The 25,687-nt window shown below is 49.1% G+C and overlaps 2 protein-coding genes across 5 annotated transcripts in view; both read right to left on the bottom strand.

Annotated features, from left to right (window-relative positions):
- Positions 1-1,127: 1,127 nt before the first annotated feature.
- The window catches only part of Hoxc4 (homeobox C4), a 63,992-nt gene continuing 39,432 nt past the window's right edge, over positions 1,128-25,687 (bottom strand). Inside the window, exons 2-4 of one of the 4 annotated variants that reach the window (XM_023722826.1) lie at positions 3,856-3,972; positions 2,773-3,708; positions 1,128-2,282 (exon numbers count right to left, since the gene is read on the bottom strand). In XM_023722826.1, the coding sequence (XP_023578594.1) occupies positions 1,927-2,282; positions 2,773-3,211 (795 nt within the window). In that variant the 5' untranslated portion in view covers positions 3,212-3,708; positions 3,856-3,972 and the 3' untranslated portion in view covers positions 1,128-1,926. Of the gene's footprint in view, positions 2,283-2,772; positions 3,973-25,687 lie in introns of all 4 variants that reach the window. The other 3 variants (XM_023722827.1, XM_023722828.1, XM_004637917.2) reach the window with 3 other exon arrangements.
- Positions 21,441-23,717, bottom strand: Hoxc5 (homeobox C5). Its single transcript, XM_004637918.2, has 2 exons — positions 23,196-23,717; positions 21,441-22,514 (listed from the first exon to the last, which is right to left on the bottom strand). Exons 1-2 carry the CDS (start codon positions 23,647-23,649, stop codon positions 22,300-22,302), a joined length of 669 nt encoding a protein of 222 aa, XP_004637975.1. The 5' UTR covers positions 23,650-23,717; the 3' UTR covers positions 21,441-22,299.

Raw genomic sequence — 25,687 nt, 5'->3', positions numbered from 1 at the left:
ACACACACACACACACATCAAGAACCAGTCAGCAAGTAGTTGAAGAAGAAATGAATTTAAAAGACACCAACCAGATTTTCCCAACTTGGTCCCACTATTGCCCTTCCCTCCAGAATGTGGGCTAGAGGCAACAGGGAACGCTACCCATCCCAGATTGCTTCTCCCTCTCCTACTTCTGATTATCCTCCATTCTGAAATTTAGATAAACTGCCCAAGAAGAGATTCACCAACTGCCCTTCTCTCACCATCTTCTAACAAACAAGCAAAAAACTGAGCAGGCCTAGCTTAGGGCCTGATCTCCAGGACCAGATTTATTTTGGAGCCTTTGGCTTGAATTAATTCTTCACTTAGACTTTCTCCCTTTCTTCTTCTTAGTCACAAGGAAATACACATATAAGCGTACACACATGTAGTAGGCAGAGAGCCTTGCTCACCCTCATCCCCTATCCCATCTCTTGCAAGGACCGGGGAGCTTGTGGGGAGAGGGTTGGTCTTGGCCTCTTTCTGAGTCTTATCGCAACATCTACTACTGGCTGACTGTCCCATGATAAAATTTAAGAGAAACAAAAAAGTCCTTTTTTCTGTCCTGGCTTCACTTCACCCTTTTTCCCAGGACTAAACAGAGAAACCAATCCTGACAGGTCACTTTGCTGCTTCGGAGATCATCAGCTCAAAACCTGTAGTTTTCTAAGGAAACTAGATTTCCAGGGAATATAGTCCTCAATCACTCGTTCCAAAGTTTTCTTCATCCTACTTCCTAAACTTGCCTTCTAGTCTGCTGCAGATTAGGCAGACTTATTTGACAGAAAAAAAGAGGAGCAAAGAACAAACAAAAAGAAGGGACTGTGTCTAACTATAGAAAAGTGACTCTCCCACTTCATCCTAAGTACCCCCAGCTCTGGCTTTTCTGTAGACTCAAAAGGAAGAGGACAGGGTAAATCAGCCACAATCTTCCATGTTTCTTATCCCAACCCCCCTGTGGGCTCTTCTAAGGCCATTGGAAAATTGGGAGTTGAGAGTTTTAAGGTTTGTGTGTTTGCTTAGAGTAAACTTAGGCAACTATAGAGAAGGGAGGACGTTACCAGGCCAGGAGGAGGAGGATGAAAAGAAACCATCAGACATTGAAGTAAAACTAATTCACATCCACTGGTTTATTATTGATCACGGGGCATTTCACACCGACACTAAAATTCTTTATTGCAAGTTTTACAATAATCAAGTAAATTCAGTCCAAAAACACAATAACCATGATGGGAGTGAGGGGAGATTCTACCTATAGACTGCCTCTCTGAACTTAAAGTTCATTTGGATTTTCTTTTGGCTTCTCAAACTGAACAGCTCTGCGAAGCTCTCCAGATGCATTTAGCTTTGTCTGCTATCCTCCCCCCTCCTCCCACCCCCCCACAATAATACAAAAGAACTTCATAGCTTTGTTCTCCTTAAAACGACTTCCCCCTCACTAACCTCCCCTGGTGCATTTTCAATGCAAAAGTGAAGGAAAGAGGGGGGAGGAGGAAGAGAATGATGAGAATTAGCTTTAAAATCTCCCTTTCCTTTTTTCTTTTCTCATCTCCCCTGAAATTTACCCAAACCAGACCATCCAACCTTGCAATATATATTTTTTCCAGCATTTTTCTTAAAAAATAAATTACCCCCCCAATGGCCTTTAAAAAAAAAAAACCCAACAGGTACCATGCTAAGACAACATCACATGCTTAAAAGGGTCCTTAACAGTGGAAGGGAGAGAAGGAAGGGGGCTTGTTTATCTGTTTTGTCTATTTGGAATTGAGGAGGGAGGAAGCGGGAGGAAGAGAGAAAAGAACCAAAAAATATATATATATATTAAATTCTATAAATAAGAGTCAATTTGTGTGCGGGGGGGGGGAGGATGGGGCGTGGGGTGGGGGCAGGGGCGTGAGTTATGTTTTATAACCTGGTAATGTCCTCTGCCCGTTGCTGCTCCGGCGGCGTGGCGCTCTGGGAGTGGTCTTCAGAAGTGCCCGGGGTGGATGCCGAGAGGGTGCTGGGCCCAGCGCCGGCCGGGGGCGCTGACCTGACTTTGGTGTTGGGGAGTCGGTGGTCCTTCTTCCATTTCATGCGACGGTTTTGGAACCAGATTTTAATCTGCCTCTCAGAGAGGCACAGCGAGTGGGCGATCTCGATCCTTCTCCTCCGGGTCAGGTAGCGGTTGTAATGAAACTCTTTCTCTAATTCCAGGACTTGCTGCCGGGTGTAGGCTGTCCTCGAGCGCTTGGGCTCCCCTCCGTTATAATTGGGGTTCACTGGGAGGGCGGGGAGGGAAAAGCAAATAGTGGGGTTCAGAGGCAGTAGGCTTCTGCCCCCCACCCTCACCCCAAGCTCAGCTTTGAGGCACAGGAGGAGGGAGTGGTGGAAATAAAGTCATCAAGCTAAATGGGTTATAAAGAAGTTCAAGGAAGCTAGAGACTTTGTAGTGTAATAAGAGGGGAATCCTCATTGTAACGACACTGAATTATTTATGCGCCCTTAGAAAGCGAGCATAGTTTTCACACATACATAACAGATCGTAGCACATGGCTCGGACTGCCCAGAGTAGCTAAGCCATAAAATTTATGGGGGATGTAATTACCCATTCTCGCTCGTAAATCCAGTTCAATTGTGCTAACCCAGAGTCGCTCCTGGAGAGAGAGAGGGGGAAGGAGAGAAAGGAGGACCGGGCCGGAGGGGGCCGGGGAGGGTGGGGAGCGCCAGGGAAGAGGGGAGGGAGGGGGAGCAAAAAGCAAAGTTGCCTACCCGTGCTAACGTGAATTTTTTTCATCCATGGGTAGACTATGGGTTGCTTGCTGGCGGCGCTGGAGGGATGGTCTGGGGCTGGCTGGCTGCAGGCTGGCGGGGCTGGGGACGGGGAGGTAGAGGCGCCTGAGAGAGGCGCCGGCTCGCAGAGCGGCTGCGATTTCTCGGGGTGGTGGTGGCCCGCCTGGGCCGGCCCGTGGCCTCGCGAATTGCCCGGCCCCTGGAGACTGGTGCAGCTATACTGGCGCTCAGGGTAGCTAGGGCGCGGAGGCGGTGGTGGGTACAGCTCCTGGTGATGATGCTGGAATCCCGATTCCCTGGTCCGGCCGTAATATTCCGGACTGTGTTCAGGGATGTAGCTATTTTGCGAATATTCTTCGCATGGAGGAAATTTCGGATCGATGTAGTTAGAGTCCATCAAATACGAGCTCATGATCATTAATTTCTGGAGTGGAAAATAATTTTTCTCGCTTTGTCGTTTTTCTGCTCCATAAAGCCCTCCTACTAGCTAGCGACCCTGTAAAGTTACTTTCACCATGTGACTCCGCCGGCCAATCACACGGAGCAACCCAGTCCCCGGATAAGGAACCGAATCGCTTTATTCAAAATGTATCCAATTTTTTGTGTGTGTGGTGGTGCTGCTGCTGGGGGGAGATGATGGGGGCATGCCTGGCAGGGGCTGGGGTGCCCCCCAGTGCACACCCCGCCAAACTGACAACCCTCCCCTGCAAGAGGAGATGGGAAGCTCCCAGCTTCCCCTCCAGAGCCTGGGCACTGGGAGGCTATCGGAAGTCTGTGCTTCAGCCCCCACCCAGCGTCTCCTCTTCGGCCTCCAGTGGGCCGGCCCCACGGGCCTTGGCTCCAGAGCTTTCCAGTGGTCTCCATACGTGGCGATCGTGTTTCAGTCTGCATAGGTCACGGTGGGGCAGCGCCCCTCTTTCGCAGGAAGAGGAAGTTGAATGAGGACTGGAGTGGAGGTTGGATGGGGAGGGGCCCCAGCTGAGCCGAGGAGGCTAGAGAGCCTGGGGTGCGCCCCCATCCAAGGATCCCAAAGTCCAGCCCCCCTGTCCCCTACACACTCACCCAACCCTCTGGCCATGGGGCAGGCAAGGCAGGGTCCCAGCTGGACCGGGCAGGTAGAGGCAGCAGGATGCAAATGATTCTGACGTCATTTCTGGAGGTCTAGGGGTTGAGCCCCCGCTGAAGAGAGACAGGAAGTGGTTGGCAAAGCAGAGTTTAGAAGTCTTGCCCTCCCCTCTACCCATTGGCCCTCCCTGCCCCAGCCCGAAAGCAGAGGATCTCTTCTGCTGGCTCCGGTTTGCATTCTCCATGCTGCCTGGCCTGCTGGTTTCTGACAAGGACCTCCCAGACTGGCTCCTAAGGAGTTCTGGCAAAGACGATAGCTCTCTGTCCTAAGTCAGTGCCTTGTGATGTTGCCCAGCAGACACCCTGGGAGTTCTCCTCTCCCATCCTCACAGAAGGTGGACCTAGCCGAGAGGAAGGCCTGTGTGGGTACAGCTGCTTGCTTTGGGCCAGATACTGTATCCATGTAACACGTGTGTTTACATGTAAACACGGCCTCCCCAGGGCCAGCTCCAGGCTGCCTTCCAAAGAGGAGGGGTGAGGTCACCAAGCTGGGGAGGCAGGGGAAGCCTTGGGGGTCTCCACTGCCTTCCTGTCTCTCCCCTCCCTTTGCAACCCATTCACAGGCAAACCCTGATGAGGGGTGTCAGGGAAAGGGGGGCAAGGAAGGGATGCTTTCTCAGTCCCCCCCCCAGCTAGGGGTGGCCACGTCATGCTACTAATTCCAATTAACTAATCTCTCATAATTCAGAGCTGGGGAGGGTAGCAGAAGGGAAAGCCCAGGGAAGGAGCCGGGTCCCCTTGTTGTACTTGATAACAATTATAGTTTAAAATCATAGCTTGCCGGGGCTCGGCTATATTTTACTTGATAACAATAAAAGTGACACATAAAGTTAACTGTTTATGTTTTATTTATTAGACTAAATCTGCCAGCGGTGGTAGGAGCGCTTGCCTCGTCGCTACAGCTTTTATAGGGCTGTAAAACGTCATAAATCAGTCTCGCGGAATCGCCCGCACTCTTTGTGTCGGCGGCGGCTCAGGGCTGGCGGCCGCTAGCTGCCTGCTCCCTCCTTTCCACGAAAAGTCGTAATGTGATTTTTTTCCCTCTGATTTTATTATTATGATCGCCGCCGTGATTAGTCAATCTACCTTTAATTCGCCGCCCTATGCTGCCTCCTCCCAGCCCAGCCTGGTTGACACTTGAATAAGTACCTTTTAAAACGGCATAACAACTATTTGAGGGTTTAATTAGAACATCTGCAATTAAGGGAATGAGGAGGGGAAAGGAAAAAAAATAAAGCCCTTGTGAGAGGGAGACTGAAGGCGGGAGATTTTCAATCTCCTCTTACTACCTTTGGGATATGGAAGCGGGTCCCCACTTCCAAATTACTGCTCACCCTGAGGGTTGGAATAAGAGGGAACCTGGGCCAGGGGCGATGCCCAAAGAGATATGTCCCCACCTGCAACCTTGCCCGCCTTTCCTGCTCCAGTGTGGAGCCTTCTACCCCAGCCTAGGAGCACCAGGGCCACTGCCCCTCTCACAGGGCCCTATCCGGCTCGCAGTACCTCCAGCAGGTGAGGGAACAGGGTTCCCTGGGGTCAGCCAATACTTATAGGAGATCCCCAAACTCTCTGAGAAGGTGGAGAACCCTTGTCCACTTGCACCCGGAGCCTCCTACTGTGAGAACTGGCTGCTTGGTGGGAACAGGAACTTGTGGCTGTGAGTGAGGGGGCAGCAGCTGTTTGGTTGAGGGCTGTGGGCAGTCCTTTGAAAGTTTTTGTTTTTGAAATTGTTGGTGAGAGTAGATTAATTACAAGTTGCTGGGAGAAGGCAGAAGGAAACCAGTACTGAATCCTGAGCTGCAGAAGTCTGAACTCTAGTCCTAGACTGCCCCATGGGGAGGTCCAAATCTTCAGAGAACTTTGGTAAAGTGAAGGAACAGTGCACAGAAGGGGCACAACTCTTCCAGGCTCATCCCTAGTCTTCCTTCTGGGCCATGCACCTGGACTTGGCTGCCCCACCCTAGCCCTGCTGAGAATAGTCTCTTCCACGCCTGGAAAGGTAGGCTTTCTATCTAGGTCTCCTCCTAGCCTCTACATATGCCTTTACCAAACCTGCTCCCTGCCTAAACCTTCTTTTCTTTAATCCTCGCTTTCTTGGACTTGCCATCATACCATCCTCCTCCCCGGGTTTCTGAGCTTCTGCAGGTGGGTTGAGTACCTTCTTGGGCCAGTATGAGTGAGTAGACACAGAGGGCTCAGCTGCTTCTCACTGAGTGTCAAGTCTGGCTTTGACTACTAGGGTTAACAAATAGATATAAATACATGCTATTAATATTTATTAAACATTAAATGCTCTTTATATATCTATAAATATGTGAAGTTCTTATTCAAGGCAAATTGAAAATGAATATAGTGACACCTAGGAGGTTCCCCCAAATGTGTCCACACTCATCTACATCATTTAGAAAAAAAAAAAACCCCAAAAAACAAAAAACTCCCTCTGGGCTCCTACAGCTTAATAAAAAGGAAGTTGCCTATCACATGGATAAAATACCTCACCATACATACATATGCAAACATTTTTACCTGGATATTGTTATAAGCACAAAAATAAAATCCTTTCAGAGGGTGCCTGCACTTAGCAATGGCTTACTCGAGATGGGGAGGGGATATTAGAGCAGCTCTCTCTGGAATGAATCCTTGGATCTGGTCCTGTCTTCTTTTGTGTGGTCCCCTCCTGCCTGGCCAGCCCAAGGACTTCTACCTCAGCTCTGTCCTTCACCTCATTCTGCCCAATTTTATTTTATATTTTTTCTGACCACCTTTTCCTGCATCCAAATGCTTTCTCTGAAGGCCGCCCCACACCCCATCTCCTTTCTGAATCTTGATCTGGTTTCTCTTTCGGAAACATGTTTCAGTACAAAGCGCTTCCCTTCTGACACCACTGAAGAAAAATATGTGTCCATTGTGTGTGAGGCCTTATTGTGCCCAGATTACCATACTGACCGTTGGATAACCCATATTCCTCCCCTCCTCAGTAACAAGCTGCTGGCTGAGATCTCAGTGTCTCCACAGATTCTGAGCTGCATTAAAATCTCACCTCTCATACTCCCTGGATTTTCTAAGGGGAAAAAAATAAATGGGAAAACCAATTCAAGATTTGAAGAGCAAAAGGAAGGAAAATAAGGATTATTCCATTTCCCACTCTCCCAAGTGCAAGATTTTTTTTTTGTATATGTGTGTATGTGTTTTATGTTGTTGTTGTTGTTGTTTTGGGGATTAAAATTGCAGTGTCTCCTTTTTTCCCCTAAATAAATTGACTTTTAGATGGTATGTAATCAGGCAATTCATTTCATTTTGATTTTTTTCTCCCCTAGGCAATTTGAAAACACTAAACTATAACAATACTCTCATACCATTTTTTTCTTTTGTGTATGTACGCGTGTGAAGGTAGATATATGTGTGTTTTTGTCCCTTTCTAATGCCAGCAGGCAGGGCTAATGTATGCAAAAGAATATGCAAATGCTTAATTGATTTTTTCTTAAATCTCTTGTCAGTAAAAGTAATGAATTGGTCTAAAATGATTTTAATAACCTGGACGTGTCACCAGAAAATACTCAACCCTTTTTCCCCCCTCCTGGAATCGCTTATAGTCTCAAAAAATGCAATCATGGAATGTTAATTTGTCCCCCCTTAAAATATTAAAGATGAATTTCTCTTGTTGTTCGGAGACCATAGGCAAGGTCTGTTTGTGGATTTCCCCCACCTTGCCTTGCCTTCCTTGGAATTCAATTTTCCTCAAATCTTGTTTAAAGTGGCTTTTTAAAAAGTGGCTGCATTTTAATATTGGTTAGACAGAGTGACCTGCATTTCACCTCGGGTGTTTGACTTGTTCCAATAGGTCACTGCCATGGGGTTATTGATGGGGAAACTCCATTGAAATTTGTCTCTTCGCAAATGGCCTTTAGATCTTCCAGCGAGTTCAATAACTAGTTATAATGTGGAAGGGGAAAAATGAAGGCCCTGGGCTAACGAATTTGATGTTTCATTTTTATGCTGGAGAAATTGTTAGTTAGACATTGGGTTCCCCACCCCCTTCTTTGCTCATCCCAGCCTCCCTGACCCAACACTCCCATCCAGAGCTGCTGGATTATGATCCCCTTTAAAACTTGGACTGGAGTGTCCCTTTCTTTCTTTGAGACAGGCTTTACTTCTTCTTATGAATATTGTTGTTGCTATTGTTGCTGAAAATTCTGACACGTGGATACTAGAAGCTTGTTATGCTAGAGATCTGAAACCTCAACTTTCTTTTCAGGAGGAAGATTTTTTATTTTCAAAGAAGCCTTGGCATGGCTTCAAAATATTTAGAAATTAGGCTGGCCTTAGTTTATGGAGGACTGCATAGTGGCCTAGGCTCCCAGAATTAAGGAGAGGTAAGTGATGGTATCTCAGGGTGCCTTAATTTGTTCTTGGCCTGTGCGCTGCCAGAAACCCATGGGAACCCATGACACCCAGCACCAAAGAAAACAGTTTGAGAAAAGCTAAGGAAAGAAGGAAAATTCCACAAAGCAGCAAAAGTAAGCCTGAGCTCCCTCTGGGGTCAGGGTCAGAATACAGGAGAATTGGTTGGGCAACCCCTTGCCAAACTCTTGCAGTCTACTCCTTCCCTGGAAGGGCTCTCCCCGGAAGCTCAGGGCTCTAGGCTGCCTTTTAGTAAACTGAAGGGAGCAGAAGAGGATGATGGGGAGTAATGGAGATACCGTAAGGGCCCTCCTTTTCCAGAGTTCTCAAGGAATGGTATAAGAAAGAACAAAGGAAGTGGGGAGGATATTTATTTTATCCTCCCTAGCCACAGCCAAGTTGGGGGGCTCTTGACTTCCTCAGAGACATCTCTGAAAGAGACTGCAGAGTGCGGTCGCTGACGGCTGACCCAGCCCTACCAGATCATCACCATTATTAACCTCAGTAATAATAAAAATACTTTCCACTCACGGGACAGAGCGACTCATGCACCTTATTTTCTTTTGGGAGCTGTGCCTTCTCTGTCTGCCCACAAGGGTTCTGTGTACTCAGACCAAAGTTCCCCCTTTAATTAATCAGCTCACCAGTTCACATCCCCTTCTAAGCCTGGCTCACAGGTCAGCATCATTACTGCTTGCCTAGAATCCTGGGTCGAAGGGGGGTGTTTAAAGACTCCAAGAAATATGTAAGTGCCTGAAACTAGGATGCTCCTTCCCTCCCTCCCTCCCTCTGTCCTCTCAAACCCAGAAGCAGCATCTCGGTGCCACTTGGGTTTCAGAAAAACTTGCCTCGATAGGGCAAATCCGTGGCACCACTGGGATCTGGGGAACAAATCCGTGGCACCACTGAGATCTGGGGAGCTGCCTTCAATTTCGACTTCGCCTCTCGACCTCAAAAAATGGGGAAGCCAGAGAAGCGGCTGTCAGTGGCTTCAGGATCCGGCCTGGGAGAGGGCACACAGCCTGCTCTTCCCAACCAAGCGGGAATCAATAGCGATCTGTTACAAACTTCCCACAGCTCTGCCGCGCGCTCGGCCGGGGAGCCAGCGCCCCACGCCGCTCTCCCAACTCTACCCACACCTTGGCCGCCTCCTCGGAGCCTAGGACCCCCAGCCACCGGCCTCGCCCCCTCCCTGTTTTAATTACTTGATTGATTTTCGCTTGGGCCGCTTCAGGATGCCTCTGCTTCCGATTGTTTAAATCTTTCGGTGCCCTTTTTGTATTTGGAGTCCTTCAGATGCGCTGTGGTTCCAAGACGCCCCTCGGGGCGCGCGGCCTGGGTCAGGGTCCCCCGCAGCCTTGCCCTACTCGCCCACGAAATGGCCTCGCCACGGAATCCGATCAGCACCCCGCGCGGCCAAGTCGGCAGCCGCCCCTCGGCGCGGGACTCTGGAGACTGTGGTTCTGCTCATTCGCTTTTCTGAATTATGTTGTGCTCCATTATTCTTTGATCGAAAGAATGTTCCCTCTTTGGGTTATCACTTCATGCCTGGCCTCGGAGCTGAGCTGTCCTCTTTTTTGTGTTTTTTTTGCCTTCACCCAAATAAAGTGTGTATTTGAAGGTCTCGACTGAGACCCCAGGAAGCCGGCGCCTGGCTCTAGGATCTCAGGGTGGTCGGGCCTGGTCCCCTAAACACCTGGGCCTCTCGTTGGAGGCCAGCAGCACCAGGAGAAGCAAATTCGGCCGCAACTTTACGTCACTAAGGGCCAGTGGGACCGCAGGGCTGGCGGTCCTGGCCGGTCCCTAACCTGCTGGAGACAGTTGGATCCGATTCCTACTACACAGCCTCAGACAGAGGGCCCCTCACCCTGGCAGCCCCGGCGAGCACCCACACCCAGGAACACGATGTTCAACCCCCTCCACGGCAGGGACAGGTGAGGCACAAGGGGGAGTTGTTTACATTATGAGAATAGTAAATCTTGGGTAGGGGGAAGTAGGAATGACAAAAACAAAAATTGGGAACCCCATCTCGCACCATGGCTGGCCTCTTTCCCTTTCTCTCATCTAGACCAAGAAACTCTTTTTCCTCCCCAAACTGCTGATTTTATGCTTGATCTCTCATTTATTTGCACCTAATAAAAAATACTTATCTGCTTATTCTCCATGTGGTATACTCATTTTTTAATTGTTTCTAAGGAAGTAGCAATGAGTTATAAGGGACAAGAGGGGGTTGGAAGGTTTTTCTCATGGGGGAAGTTCAGGGAAGTGCCAGCCAGTCACAGTCTTTTCCCTGTCCCTTGACCTACAACACCCCAATTCCTGCCCCAACCCCTTCCCCCACTGCAACGTTGCTGGGTAAATAAGAGTCGGCTTGCCTTGCTATTAGGATTCTGGAGACGTTGGCATCTGTAGCAATCATTAGTCAAAGCCGCAGAAGCCAAAGGAGCCGAGGAGTTGGACAGAAAAAATCTTGGAAATGATATACAGGAGCTGAGGAGGCATCAATCCCAGCTGATCAGAGCAGGAATGCCATGAGGGAGGTGGCCTGCTTAATTGGGCCATCGGCACTAACAACTGGGGAAAGGGTACCTACTAGTTGTACTGTGACACCCTGGCATCACTGAGCTCCACAGAAATAGTTGGGACTTAACCACCCTTTTCTCCAAATTTCAAAAGGCCTGTTAGGTGTACCTGTGTATGTGGTGTGGTGGTGGTGGTGTTGTGTTGTGTGTGTGTGTGTGTGTGTGTGTGTGTGTGTAGACCTACAAGTCTCTTGCCTTGGGCCCAAGAGGAGCTGTGATAGTGGACTGTCCCCTTTCTTCTTCACCCCTTTTCTTTGCTAGTTGCCTTAAAAGATACTGCAAGTGGGGCTGGGGAAATGGCTCAGTAGAATAAGTGCTTGCCTGGCGAGCACAAGGGCCTGAGTTCAAAACCCCAGTTCCACCAAAAAAAAAAAAAAAAAAGTACTGCAAGATGGGGATTTGGGCTGGGATCTCATGTCACAGAGACTGCCAGGAGGTAGGGTATAATTCCTAGAGTGGGTTTTCAGGGAGCAGATACCTCAGTTGAACTACAATTGGAACAGCTTTGGAAATAGTGATAGAATTGCTTACTTTAAGAGACAAAACATCATTCCTTGCCTAAACTCACTGTATATTTTTATAGATCAAAGAGACAGAGAAGGAGACAGGTACAGTAAATTTAATTTCTTCTAGAGGGGGATCCACGCCCCTACACACAGATATATTCATTGTGCTCTCTCTCTAAATAGATCTTTAAACTTCAAGTTTGTAGAAAGCCTGCAGCACTGACTATAAACATCTCCACATATGTAGCAACACATGTGGCTATTATATAGGGCAGGATCCTTGAATAAATCTAGATAAAACAGAGATGGAGCAACACATGCTTAGTTCTTTCCAACTGAGAAGAAAAAACTTCAAATATTCATTCAGCTGTTTAGAGACAGCAATACCAATATATCCCAGCATATATGCAACTATTATAGGCGGATTGGTAATGTGCAGACAAGAATCAGAGCACTGTTATGTTCACTATGGATCTATAAATCTGAAGATCAATAAATCTGCATTTAAATGTGGAGCAGAAAGGGTGTGAATCATATATCCTGGTGTAGACATATAACAATCTATAAATATATTTTCATATATACAACTATAGGAGAGCTCAGCTCTCTATAAAAATGTAAGTTTTTTTTTAAAAGATGCATGTGTTTGCATGGTATCTTAGGAATGGGGAGGATTCTCTGGGTTTTGTGGGGTTGAAATGTTCCATCCTAGACCCACAACTCAGCAGGGAGAGATCTGAGGGGCTTGAATGTCTTTTGGGAGGGGGATAAGGCATTATCATTATAAAATGAAGTCATTTAGGTAAAATACATTTGCTTTGGAGCCAGCTTGGTAGACAAGATATGAAAAGCCTGGAAGCTTTAACACATACCTGTACCCATCTTAATTTTATGAAACCCAGACACAGACTGTAATTTCCTCCATTCTTAAGGAGCTAGATGAGAGGGTCTCTTGTATGCCTCACTTCCTCCTTCTCAAGTTTGTAGCTTCTATGAGCTCTCTGTTTCTCTGTCTCTGCCTGTCTATCTCTCTCTGTGTCTGTCTCTCTCTCTCACACACACACACACTACATACAGTTCCTGCATGTCAAGAAAGAGTTTGAGGTTTAAGAAAGATAATATAGGGAGAAGAGGTTTAAGAAAGATAATATAGGGAGAAGGCAGCCCCAGGAGAGAGAAGAGCCTATAGGAATCATGGTACCTACAAGGAGGCTCTGAAGCTGTTTGCCTTTGAAATTAGTTCCTTTCCAGTTAAAGAGTTGGAGGGCCAGGGTCTGCACGGGCAAAAGATGAAACATTGCACAGCTTCGGTATCTGGAACTCTGAGCAGAATCACCTGCTGACTCTTCTTATTGGAGCCAGAGGAGAGATCAGGGACTCTGAAAGGGCTCCCCATCCTTTAAAGAAATTTCTCCTTTGGTTTACTTGGGAAGATAGACTGGGAGAGGCTTCAGATGGGCTTAGGGAAGTGCAATACAATCTAGCTGGCCAGGAGGGAGAGTGATTTACAAAGCAAAACCTCACATGCTACTTCCTGAGAAGTCTCCAGATCAAAACAGCCTCCTCTAGGCATTTATGACCCATCTCTACTCCCAACAGGAAAAGCATCCTCAATAAAATCTTGGCCCACACCCCTATCCTCCACCCAGGGGAGGGGTAAGGCACACACTCTGAAACAAGGGACCTGACCCCTTTCTTGTTCCCTTGTTCACACATGAACACCCACACCCACAGAATTTTCCTACCAGAAAGTTGACTACTTTAAAGAAGTATTTTCTAGAAAAGAATTCCCCAATGTCAGAACAAAGAAGCAGCCCTAAGAGATTTAAAACTTGAACCTGGAACAGTAGAAAAGTAGATTCAGTCACATAAGGATCTTGCTTCCTGGTTTTTCTTTGGCTCTCCAACTCTACACAATTCAATCTGGGCAAACAGGACCTTGAGGGTTACCAAGAGTTTGGATTTTTCCACCCATAGAGGCTGCTCTAGGTTCCAAGACCAGGGCTGGAAGGGTGGGGGTGGGGTGGGGAGGACAAAGGGCTTCTAGCCTGAGCTGATGGGAAGAATGGAGTGGAAGAGGAGGATTGGGAAGTTGGTTGGAAGCTGGTTTGCTGTTCCTAGCCAGGTTTCTCACCTCTTTCAAGCCTTATGCGGACATTCATAGATCTTTTTTCATGTTCAGGTATCCTGGTATTCAGGAATATGGGATGGGAGAACTAGGAATCTTTTTTGGGGGCGGGGGGAGGTACTGGGAATTGAGCTCAGGACCTTGTGTTTGTCAGGTAGGCACTGCTGCTGAGCTATATCCCTGGATGAACTAAGGATTTTTATTTATATTTATATTTATTTATTTATTTTATTTTGCTGAACTGGGGACTGAAGTCAGACCTTTGCACTTGCCAGGGAAGCACTTATTCTTCTGAGCCATCTCCCTGGCCCAATGAGCCATCTCCTTGGCCCTGAACTAAGAATCTTTAAAAGGCAAAATCAGCACACTCTACCTCTCAGGAACCTGTGGCACAATAGGAAAGGATCCCAGGAGGTAAGCCATTCAGTTTCCATGGGACCTCAGATGATGGCACAACTAGGGATGTATGCTGCTTCCCCACTGGCTCCCAAGCATGCCCAAAACCTTCTATGCCAGCTCTGTCATAGCTGCGAGGGATGTCCTTATAGTTCTAAACAAGGTCCTGAGTGACTTGGTTTAACCCTCCTGAGTCTCACTTTGTATGTGTACACACACACACATATACATAGAGTTCCTCTTCTGCCCCTCACTGAGCCTGAAGAATGGGAAAAGGAGATGGATTCCAGGGTTCCACAGGGCTTAATTAAGACAGAGATCCCTTATCATTACAGTTCCTAGGCCCAGACCCTTCCTGGCTTTTCCTTGAGCACCTGGGGCCCCATGAAAGCTTCCAGGGAGATTTTATCAGAACAGACACATCATTAAAGGTCACAAGGACCCAATAAAGGGGGTGTGTGTCTGTGTGTCTGTCTGTGTGTGTGTGTCTGTGTGTGTGGCCTTCTGAGCCCTCTAACAGCAGTGCCTTCTCCTTACGTTGAACTCCTAATTCCAAAAACCTTAGCTTGGCACATTAATTAAAAGTTTTCTTTCTTCTTCACTTCCAAAGCCTCCAGAGTTCTGTAGTCCCAACACAGTGTGGGCTTAAGAGGGCTGGTGCTTGTTCCCCCAGCAAAAAAGACACAGAGTTAAACCCAGGATACTCTCATCCCCCAAACAGTCCAAAGCAGTTTTAGACAGCGAGGGACACAGATATACTTTTGGGCATTAAAAGGAGCTAATGCACTCTGAAAAAAATCTTTCTTCCCAGTGCCCATGTGGACAGAGCCAACCCAATTCCAGCCCATCTGTCTCTCTTTCTCACCAGGGTGGGATCTGGTACGCCCAGAGTGAAATGTCTCACCAATGGGGAGAGTTGGCCTCAGAAGAGGCTATTTAGCATCCCCTCTACTAGGGAAAAGTAAGTGTGTGCTTTAATTCTAACTCATAAAAGAGGCAAATGGGGCAGTGTGGTTGCAGGTGACTTGGGACTTGGGATCTTAATGATTTCTGAGAAGATAGGCCCTTTCTCTGGCTTGTCGTCCTAATCCTTTGCACCTGGCCTGTGGTATTGTCCCTCCCCCAACGCCTGCTCAGAAGACAAACAAGCAGGTGAGTGTTTACAAATCCCAGCTCAAACCCAGCTGTGGCTTTCATGTCGTATCCCATCCTCAATGCCTCCACATGAAGGCTTATAGGTCTAGGTAGCATAGCTCATCAGAACTCCTGCTCCTTAGGTTAAGGGATGAGGAAGACCATGAGAAAGGGTGGGCAGGGGCTGAGGGCACCTTACCAGAAAACTATCCTGGAAAAAGCCCTGGAGATGAGGGTAGGAGGATAATGCCTGGGTCTGGATTAACTACAGGACAGGCTCAGGGTCCACCTAAGTGTTCAGGAAACACAAGTATTTCCAGCACACATACACATACTGTGGAATCAGATGCTCTTGTTCAGAAAATTCTTTCCCATTGCTTTTCTGATTTGACCAATGTGAACCCAACACCCACATCTACACTTTCAGTGGCTGTGTCTTTGATAGCTCTTGAGCAGGATGCAATACCATCACATAGTCTATAATAATATTCATGTAAATGGAGGGTGAGAAAGCTGGCACTGTGGTACATGCCTGTATCCTCACTACGTGGGAGGCTGAGGTAGGAGTCTCTGTGAGCTGGAGGCCAATCTGGGCTACATAGTGCACTCAAGGCTGAGCTACATAGACAGATCCTGTCACACAAAATGAAACAAAGTAAATTTTTTTTTAAATGGAAGGTAAAAGGGACTGGAGAGATAGCTCAGTAGAATAAGCGCTTGCCTGGCAAGTGCAGGTTCCTGAGTTCAATCCCTGGTCCGGCAAAAAATAAAATAAAAAATAAATAAATGGAGGGTAAAGAGGGTCCAGATTCTTAGGGGCTGGGGAGATGACTCAGTGGAATAAGCGCTTCCCTGGCAAGCGCAAGGGCCTGAGTTCAATCCCTGGTCCAGATTCTTTGTGTGTGTACTCTTTTTTCCCCCCTCTTAGCTGGCTCAAAATTTTTTGACAAACTATAGAGGCACCAAACATGACTATTAAAAATGACTTCTTTCCAAAAAAAAAAAGGGGGGGCTGGGGAGGTGGCTCAGTGGAATAAGCGATTCCCTGCCAAGCGCAAGGGTCTGAGTTCAATCCCCGGTTCCACCAAAAAAAAAATTAATTAAATAATTAAAAATAAATAAATAAAAATGACCTCTTCTTTGAAAAATCAAAACAAAAACCTCTCCTTTGGTTTCCTTCCCCAATCATGCTTGAGACAGTTTGATAAAGCTAGTGGTTCCTGGAGAATTTCCAGAAAAACAAATCAAAAGAGATCTTCTCTAATTGCCTGGCTTGTTCCCATGAGGATCAGAAGAGAATGAAAACTTCTAAAAGGTATGTGTTTAGAGAACTATGTCAGAGTTTGAATTCAGGGCTGTAGTTCACATTTGCACAGTAGCCTAATTTGCACTATACTCAAAAGCATAGAGAACTGGACAGGATCACAGAGGCAAACATGAGAAGACACTAGACTAGATGATGATACTTCAGATCCTTGTACAATTGAGATTGGCCTTGATGTGCAACTTTGTTAGAAAACAAGGCCATAAGCCAAAGATGACTCAAAGCTGGTTCAGGGGCACAGGGAGAGGGCTAGAACATGTTCAGTATCACTCCTCTCTCTGAACCTGAGCTAGGGCAGACCCAGGAGGTAAGGGTGTAGAAAGAAGAATGGAGGGAGAAAAAGAGACACAGAGACCCAAACACTGTTTACCTATTGGTTGATGGGGGTCATGTGACTTTGTATAGCGAGCATTCCTGATTGGTTGTTTGACCCCTTCTAAATTAAAGCCCTAGGCGCAAGATTAAGATTTCTGGGTTGGCTAGAATGCAGTTGGCACCTGATTGCCTTCCCAACCCCCTCTTCTATGCTTAGCTTGTAGTGGCGATCAAGAATCTCAAGCCCTTTTTGTGTTTTCCTGTCCCCAGGTGAAACCTGGAAAACAGTAAAAAAAAAAAAAAAAAAAACTGACCTGACTGCAAGGCAAATTATTTAAGAGAAAGGAAACCCTACTGTTACAGGAAGAGAAGAGAGAAGATGGAATTTAAAAGGCACTTTTAAAGAGCAGAAAAAGGGGTCAGAAATTCATTGACTGCCTCAAGAGACAGTGTATGAATTTGTAAAACACACAGCCTCCACACAGAGCAAAAGAAAATGGGACTGAAGTTTAGCTGGGGTCGGGGAGAGCGATGGAGTCTTGCTAAGGCCTGGGGCTTTGGCTCTGGCTAAATCCCTGGTTAAAGACTACTAGTCTCTGCCAGGACCCTGGGGAGGCTGGAGAGAAGGGAAGAGTCAAATTATAGACCAAAGGAAGCTCCCATCTCCTTGATGCCTGGATTGATAAGAAAGTTTCTAGACATCTTTAAGATCACAGACTGGTGAGAGAAAAAGAGCTGAAGAGGGCAGGTAAAGGGGAGGGGAGAACCCAAGAGTTAAGTTTTTAAGTGGGCTGTTGGAACAAATCATCCAAGATCCTCATGCTGCTGAGGGAAATGAGGTGTCTGGGAGGAGGGTGAGCGCCTGAGATCAGGCATTAGGGGGTACCCATATTCCTTACAGGAGAGCTTGGCTTAGGCTACTTCTGTCTTTCTTTGGTCCTCTGTCCATCCTTAGTGGGTCTGATCTCTCTGATTCTTTCTTCCTCTTTGGCCCTTGGGTTTGGGAGGCCTGGGTGGTGCTAGTAGCATGACCTCTAGACACCAAGACTCTCTCATTCCAAGGACGCCTCCTCTTCAGAAAGATCATCCCCTCTGCTCTCTTCTCCTTCCAGCCCTGCTGAATCCCACCCAGTTCGCTGGGCCAGGATTCACCTTATGAAGGTGACATACAAAGGGAGCTAGTGTGCATTCATGGTGTGCATTCCCAATGCCTCTCCTGCTCCTACCTAGAAACCCAAAGGGACCCCCGCCGGAGCACTGCCTCCCCTCCCCATGCCCACACTGGACCCTGCTAGCTCCATCCCCAGAGGCTACTCTTATCCTCTGCTTTGGGAGCTTTTCCAACCTAACAAACACACATTACCCTTACTCCCTCCCTCCATGTCCAATACTCACAGCACTACCCTCACAGAAAGAGCCCTGTAGGCCCCCCAGGGCCTACTGTTACTTGAGGCAAAGAAGACCCTGCAGCTGGAGGGAGGGAGAAGCAAAAACCACACTGCACACCCCCCCAGTAAGATCTCAGAGTTTGGAGACTGGGAAGCTACCCACCACCCTGGCCTATTGGTGAAGGGGAGAGGAGATACTTTGGAGCCAGGCCCAGACTGTAGATCCAGAGCCCTCCTTCCTTGCCTTTCTCTTTAGTTTCCTCCCTTGCCTGGACTCTGGGCCATCGGCCAGCTGGCTCAGTTGTTCCCCTCCCTGGAACAGGGGACCCGAGAGGTACTTTGCACTGGTCTAGAGTTTACACATTCCTAGGAATACCAAACAACACGTATGTCCCTGCCTCAGGCTTTCTTCTCCATCAAGAGGAGATCTTGCAGAGCTCCAAAGAGCCAAGGCTTCCTCATGCAGCCCAGGGAATAAGGAGCAGAAAGGGAAGGCCTCCTCTGAGGAGTCGGTTTTCCCATCTTGCTACTTCCCAGCAGCTTCCTCTCTTCTCCCACCCAGCCTGGGGAGGCCTGGAGTGGCCTTTCCTCTTTCCCCTTAATGAGTGGGATTTACCTGCTTTCAAGGGGTGGGGAGGGAGTTAGGTAAATGGAAGGAAAGGTCTCAGAAGGGGAGAGAATTAACTTACAGCGTTCGCCTGGGATTCATTTTCGAAGATGTAACCTCTCTCACCATCATCCCCAGCGCCGTAATCCCCTCTAACTGCCAGGCCCTCTGTCCTAGCATTAAACCTCACCAGCAGCTGCGTGGCTGGACAGTTAAGATTATATATGATGTAAATATATTGTGGGTTTGTCAGCTCTCCCTACACCATAAAACTTGGTTTAATGACATCACGTGGTCCCCCAAGAGCCACTCACGGGCTTGCCTCCAGGCCATTCACATAAATAACCTCCAAAAGTTTCAAACTCCTAAATTCACATAGAAGCTGTGCCTATTTCTCTAATGCTCAGTTACACCAAAAAGCCCTGGTGCTGCTCCTTTGCCCCACCCCCACACCCCCTTACAGGGTGGGGAGGAAGGAGAGAATGGATCTGTACTTATTTACTTACTTATTTCCATAAGGACCTGTCGCCTTCGAGGTCGTGTTGATTTTTTTTCCTCCTATTTTTTCCTCCTCTCTCCTCTAATTGCTCAGAGTGGGCCGTGTCCCCTCTTCCCACTCCCCGGGGAAGGTAAGTCACGCTTCATCCCCTTCTTTCTTGCTGCCAGAGTGGGTGGGTTCCAGGGCAAAGTGGACAGGCAAGCTCCACGGTCTCCTTTGGGACCCGAAAGCCCCTGCACTTACTGCCCCAGGGCAATGCCAAACCCTGGCTCTTGCAAAATGTGCCAGGAGCCTGGCCAGCAGCGCGGGACAACTACCCCTAGATGCTAAGCAGACGCTTCTGTTCAGGGAGAGAACAAGGGTCTGGGCCTCACCCACTCCCAACGCAGGGGAGTATTTCTGAGGCCTCTGGCTTGGGTGCCGATGCAGGCTCCGCTTCAGCGGAAGCTGAGCCCAGGTGCAGGTCTGCAGACCGTGGCAGGAGGGAAGAGAGTAGGACGGCTCAGCCGTGCTTTCCCAGGCCTGGCCCAGCTGAGTCAGTTCTGCAGTAACTCCGCAGAAGGAGAGGCCCAAATCCTGCTGGGAGGAGCAGTCAGTGCTCTCTGGGCAGGGCTGTTGCACTTGGCTGGCCTGGCAGGTCAGATCCACAAGGCTCCCCGCCTGGGCACAAGTCCTTACTTCTCCTCCTGAGTCTGTCCCCTGGGGAAGAAGCAGACTAGGGAGGCTGGAGCAAATGAGTGCAGTGACACAGTCCCTTTCTTATTTAACTGTTACCCATTGGAGAAACTAGTGCTTCTTCATGCTTCACTGCTTGCCCAATAGTTTTACTCAGCATGGAGAAAAAATTAAAATAACTCCCTGAAGAAAATTACACATTTTATTTCAGAGAGGGAGTGGGAGAGAGATTGAAAGTTGGTGCTGGTGGGTTGGACTGACTGGCTCTGTGAAAGTTGAAGAGAGACATTACCTGTGCCCTAACCTGGCCAGAGTCCAGTGAGAAGGGTAAGGGTCGTAGTCTTGTGTACAGCTCAATAAACATCTGCAGAGATCTTCTATGTGCTATGGAAAAGGCAAGGAAAGGCTCTCAGGTCTTCTAAAACAATGACGGGCAGATGGGTAGCTCAAACAGCAGGGTAAGGACGAAGTCAGTCCTTGCAATGCATCCAGGGAACATCAGCATTAATAATCATAAATACTCTCTCTACTCCTCCCCAGAACTACTTGGCTCCCTTTTTCTTTGGCTTCTGGAGCAGCTCCTAGCCCAGCTCCAGACCCCCACCCCAAGAGTGTGGGGGGCCTAGGCCAGGCTCCAGGAAATCACCCCATTGTGGGAGGCAGGAGAGGAAATGCAGTAAAGTTTTATGGACCCTTCCCACATTTGTTTCTCCTGCAAAGTGCTTCCTCCCTCAGCCCATCCCAGGAGCCTGGAGCTCAGCAGAGCAGAGTGGGCCTAGGCCTGCTTTAGGTGCCACCTGAATTAGCTGCCTTTTTGGGGGCCCTGTAGGTCACCTTCCCCCTCCAAACAAAATCTGAGACTGAGATAAATGATGGCCAGTGGATGTGACTCTGGCCCTGGTCTGTGCAGTTCTCGTCCTGGTTAACTCTCTGAACATTTCCGGCCAGGCAAGTGCACCTACAGATTGCTGTCCCTGCTCCCCTCTCCCCTGATATCTAAGAAAGCTGAAGTATACCTTGCCAACTCCCAAGCATTATACCTCTCTACCAAGCAGTGCCAACTTTTCTAGGGAATCCAAATGGGACCAAATGGGTCCTTACATTGAGGGCTCAACCTTCCCACTGTGCCTTGGAAAGCCGCTTGAAGGACCACCTAGCACCCTGAGAGATTTTTCAGAGGCCCAAAGGGCCTGAATCTGAGCATGCAGCATGCACGGCGGAGCCACTGGTCCTTACACATTAGGTTAGGTCTGGCATGGAATACAAGCTACTGCCAATCTAGAAACTTCAGATGCCTTGGATAGCCACGGTATAGACAGAGAAAAGCCAATACAAGAGGCCGGTGCCTCCTTCTTTTCCCAGTCTCTTTATGGAACTAAGAGTCAGAAAAGGAGCTCAGTTTTACCTCCCTTCTCTTGCTGCCCCTGAAACACCTAAAAACATTTCTTTTAAAGGAGAGGCTTAAAGATTGTGGGGCTTGTACTATATCTCACAACACATTTAGATATTTTTATTCAAACATGCCCTAAACAGACAGGAGCCGCTGCATCTTTAATTCTGTTCTCTCTTTGTCTTTATTTGATATGACAAAATATAGTTTCAGGAAGGACCCGGGTGTTAATAAATAGTTGGGCAACAGCAATGGAATAGCAGGGCAAGAAAGTCATGGCCGGAACTATGGGACAGCAAGGAGCCTCTAGGACCACTTGCTGGGCTCCAAATGGCAGAAAGCCCCAAAGGTTAAGCTAGCAAGCTGGGGCTGCGGCCTGAGAGGGCATGCAGCAGGCGAGGGCTGGGGAGGTTCCCCGACTTAGGGGAAGGGGAAGAAGATGTGGAGAGGATAGGGCAACCACTAGGGCCCTAGGCCCACGGTCATTCTTCTCCCCTTTCAAATGCAAATCATTAATAAGAGAAGACCAAGGTTAGTCACCATGAGGAAGCACCCCAGTTTGGCAATGGACTCTGCTAAGCACAAGTACTCTCCAGCCTGGGGTCCCGGGCTCACTAGCCAGAAACAAAAGAGAGGGAAAGCCTAGAGGTTGGGTGAGGGCCTACACTGGGCCGGGCCCACCTTAATTCAGGTGGGCCTCACAGGGACTTGGGGACGGGAAAGGTGGGCAAGGCTGAGGTTGGTTCACTACCAGCCCGTAATGCTCCGAAGCCCTCTGGGAAGACCGTGCAAAGGTACCCCTGGGCCCCAGGTGCCCAGCTGAGCTAAGCTGAACTTTGCTGGGCTGAGGGCAGACAGGCAGAGCAGGGGCAGTGGAGATGCAGAATCCCAAGGAAAAGCGCTTTTGTCTGTGAGGCCTGGGGAGCGAAAGCTCCAACTCCTGCCTCCCCCACCCCAAAATAGAGAGAAAAACCGAAAACGAAGGGCGCAGGGACCCAAGCCGGTTGGGGTGCTCTCCACGGGCTTCCGGCTGCCTCTAAAGAGCCTCTTTGCTTTTCATTTTGGAATCTTTCTTCCACTTCATCCTGCGGTTCTGGAACCAAATCTTGATCTGTCTCTCGTTGAGACACAAGTTGTTGGCGATCTCTATGCGCCTGCGGCGAGTGAGGTAGCGGTTAAAGTGGAATTCTTTCTCCAGTTCCAGAGTCTGGTAGCGCGTGTAACTGGTTCGGGACCGCTTGCCGTCCGTCTCTGGAATAGAAATCCCCCCAAGCCAGGAAGGGGTGAACAGCGTGCAGTACCCCATCGCCCATCCCAGTCCCAGGCCCCCACCCGCGGCCGGAGGGAGAGGCAGAGCCGCAAGACAGGCCCGGCGGGCCCGGCCCAGCCGAGCCCCAGGAAAGGCGCATCCGCCCAGGCAGGAAACTTTGCACCGCGGCCTTCACTCCGCAGCCGGAGGGCTGAGGGGGGGTGGGAGGAAGAGGGAGACCCAGGCTCGGACCGAACAATAAGCACTCTCGAGATCCGAGCACCGGGGACCCCCCTCCCGCCCCTCCCGAGTCGCTGGAATCCTCCGGAGCCACCAACGCCGGCCGAGCCGGCTCCGCAGGGGAGGGAGGAGGGAGCCGCGGGGGGATCCCCGCTCTGGAGCCCCGCGCTCCTCACCCTTCAGATCCCTCTATTTTTTTAACTCCCTCCCTCTCCCCCAAAAATTGAATATTGCCTTTTATACACGTTTTGTTCCTATGATCCAATTATGTCGTCGTAAATTTGGGCGCACACAGCCTCTAAGCCTTTTAGTGGACAGTTTTACGAGCCATTGATGCCTGGATCGTAAAATTTATGGCCGCAGGTTTTTTTTCTTTATTTGCCCCGCATGGCCTATAAAACCCAGGCGGACCCGAGCGCGCAAAATGAAGTCCTAAAGTTTACCGTGGCTCATGTGCAGTTTGGTCATCCACGGGTAAATCTGTGGCGGGGCTGGTGGCTGGCTCAGTCCGGCGGGTTGCCCTGTCTGCGCCTGCTCCTCTTTGATCTCCCCTCTGCTCTTAGCTCGCTCCTCCAGCGCCGGGCGAGCCGCCTTCTGACTGTACATCCCGGGGTTCAGAGGAGCCGCTTCGTCTCTGCCCAGAGCGTGTCCCGGAGCGGCCGCAGCGCTGCAGGCGGGGCGGTCGGGGTGAGCCCGGGGGTTGGCAGCCATGTCTACCCCGTGGAGAGAGTTGGAAGGCGCAGGCGGTGGGAAAGTGATGCTTAAATCCAATCCACCGTAGCAGTACCTGGATGCCTGCACCTCTGAGGCCGATCCATAGTTCCCACAAGTTTGCATGTTATAGGCAGGGATATTGGGGCTCTGCTTATAGAATGAATTGGTTACGTAGGAGCTCATGGCGGGGAGGGCCCAAAAAAAATTTCTGCACCCTTTTTGATTAAGGGTGATTTGTGACTCTTTGAAGTTGAGGGGTTTTTTGTTCTCCAAAGTGCACAATTTATAGGTGGAGATATCTCTTTCTTTATCCTATGCGCTCTTCCCAAATAAGGGAGCCTTAAATAGAGTCACGTGACTAGAGCGGCCACTCATAAATTTGGCTTGATGACCTCCGGGAGGTTAGTGATGGAAGCCGGAGAAACGCATCTTGATATGTTGGCAAAGCCCAACCAAGGGGGAGAGGGAGTGAGAGACAGAGAAAGAGAGGGAAGGGGGAGAAAAAAAAAATGGTTCTTGGAATTGGGGGGTAGGCGGGACAACGAGTCCACAGCGACACCTGGTGTCTACTTGAAGGAATTGCATCATGACGCGCCGGTTCACCTTCTGTTGACTGGATTTTCTATCGCGCGGAGAAGGTGGTTGTTGCCCTGTCTGTGCCTGCAAAGATTTCCTGAGCAGTCCCTTTTAAATTCTACTTAAATTGGAGAAAAGATGAGATCTAGTTTAGGATGTACAGAGATACTTTTTTTTTAAAAAAAAGTATGGCCTGTCCTCCCTAACTCCTGGGTCTGCTAAACTTCAAAAGTCTGAGTAAAGAGGAAACTACTGCCCAGGTTGGAGAACTGAGGGAGGTTATCTCAGGTTCCTTAAACCAAAGGTTGAGATCCCTTGCTTCAGAAGGCCCAAGGTGGGGACACTGCTGTGGAGGCATCTATCAGCATAGGAAAGTGGATTTAACCTCTGAAGAGGCAGATAGGATGCCCAAGAGGAGGGTTTCTGGGTGGGCACAGCTAGACAAGGAGATCAGGAGGCTGAGTACTGGGGACTCTGGGATGCACCTAGAGGTGGGGCGCCAGGAAGACTTGTTTATACTTCACCATGCCAGGAGCCCCAGAATGGCAATAGGCAATTTTCGTGTGTGTGTGTGTATGCATGTGTATATGCATGTGCATGTGTGTGTAGATTTGTAGAACCAGATAAAATGGGATGGAAGACTACTCTGCATCCTCGTGTATGATCCTCATGTTCTACAGATGCCAGCTACTTTAGATTGAAAATAGATATTACCTGAGGCCATGGAGAGGCAAGATTCAGGCCTGTACAAAAACTACATGAACAAGGCAGAAGGCCGGTTGGCACTCTTTAGGAAAAAGGTCCTTAAGCCAGGCTTTCCAGGAACCTGAATCCAGAAGACTCATTAGTGAGTAATTTCTAAGCTTTTGGGGAGCATGGAGAGGACCCAGCTGGTGGTTGGGCAGGACGGGTGCCTGGGCAATCATGGCAGCCTTTGGCCAGGTCCTCTGTAGCCCTTTCCATTCCTTCTAGTCTCAAGTTTTATTCTTTCTTGGTTGCTTCTCCCCTACTTATCTCCACCTCTGCCAGGAGAAGCCCCCTCCCTGCTTGCCCAGGTGCTGGAGGGGGCGCTGGTGGGGATCTGGAGAGTCTGGAAAACTCAGATTTTTCCCCTTGGGGGAGAGCCCTTCACCACCTCTCCCTTGGGCCCACTCAGGTTTTTCTGGCTGGGCTTGGGAGGAGAAGGCTGGAGTTGAGAAATGGTTAGGAGTGATGTGTGCCCCTCACCTGCCAGGCTTGAGGAGAGAAGAAGTGGTCAGGCTGGGGCTATAAGGAAGAAGGAATTTAGTCCAGGCAACGTCAGGAGTCCCAGCACAGTCGAGAGCTCAGTTTCCAGGCTTTCTCTTTCCTGGTGTCCTTGAATCGTTCAATCCCTGCCGAAGGACTCGAATCGCCCGGGTCTTCTGTTCCCCTCCGCACTCCTCTCTGCCTCCGAGACGTTTCGCAACAGCCGGCCTGGCGCAGGCCTGGTGGGGAGGGCTTGCTGGAGCCGCGTCCCCTTCCCCAAGCTCCAGGGAGAGGGCGGAGGCGGCCCCTGTGCCTGGATAGTGCTTCTTTTTCTGGCCTTTTGGGGCTCTGGCTTCAGAAGCCAGGACCCCAGACTACTACTGACAAGAAGAAAGGCCCGCGTGGAGCTTGGAGCCCA

Source organism: Octodon degus, unplaced genomic scaffold, assembly GCF_000260255.1.
Source record: "Octodon degus isolate 3935 unplaced genomic scaffold, OctDeg1.0 scaffold00093, whole genome shotgun sequence".
Classification (NCBI taxonomy): Eukaryota; Metazoa; Chordata; class Mammalia; order Rodentia; family Octodontidae; genus Octodon; species Octodon degus.
The sequence above is the reverse complement of the archived record's forward strand: the minus strand, read 5'-3'. Positions and strand labels throughout refer to the sequence as shown.

What these genes read in the sequence shown, in the direction of transcription:
- Hoxc5 (XM_004637918.2), bottom strand. Translation starts at nt 23,649, where the DNA reads ATGAGCTCCTACGTAACCAATTCATTCTATAAGCAGAGCCCCAATATC. An exon ending in CAAACTGCACATGAGCCACG is followed by an intron (nt 22,515 to 23,195) that starts GTAAACTTTAGG and finishes TTTCTATTCCAG; the next exon opens with AGACGGACGGCAAGCGGTCC.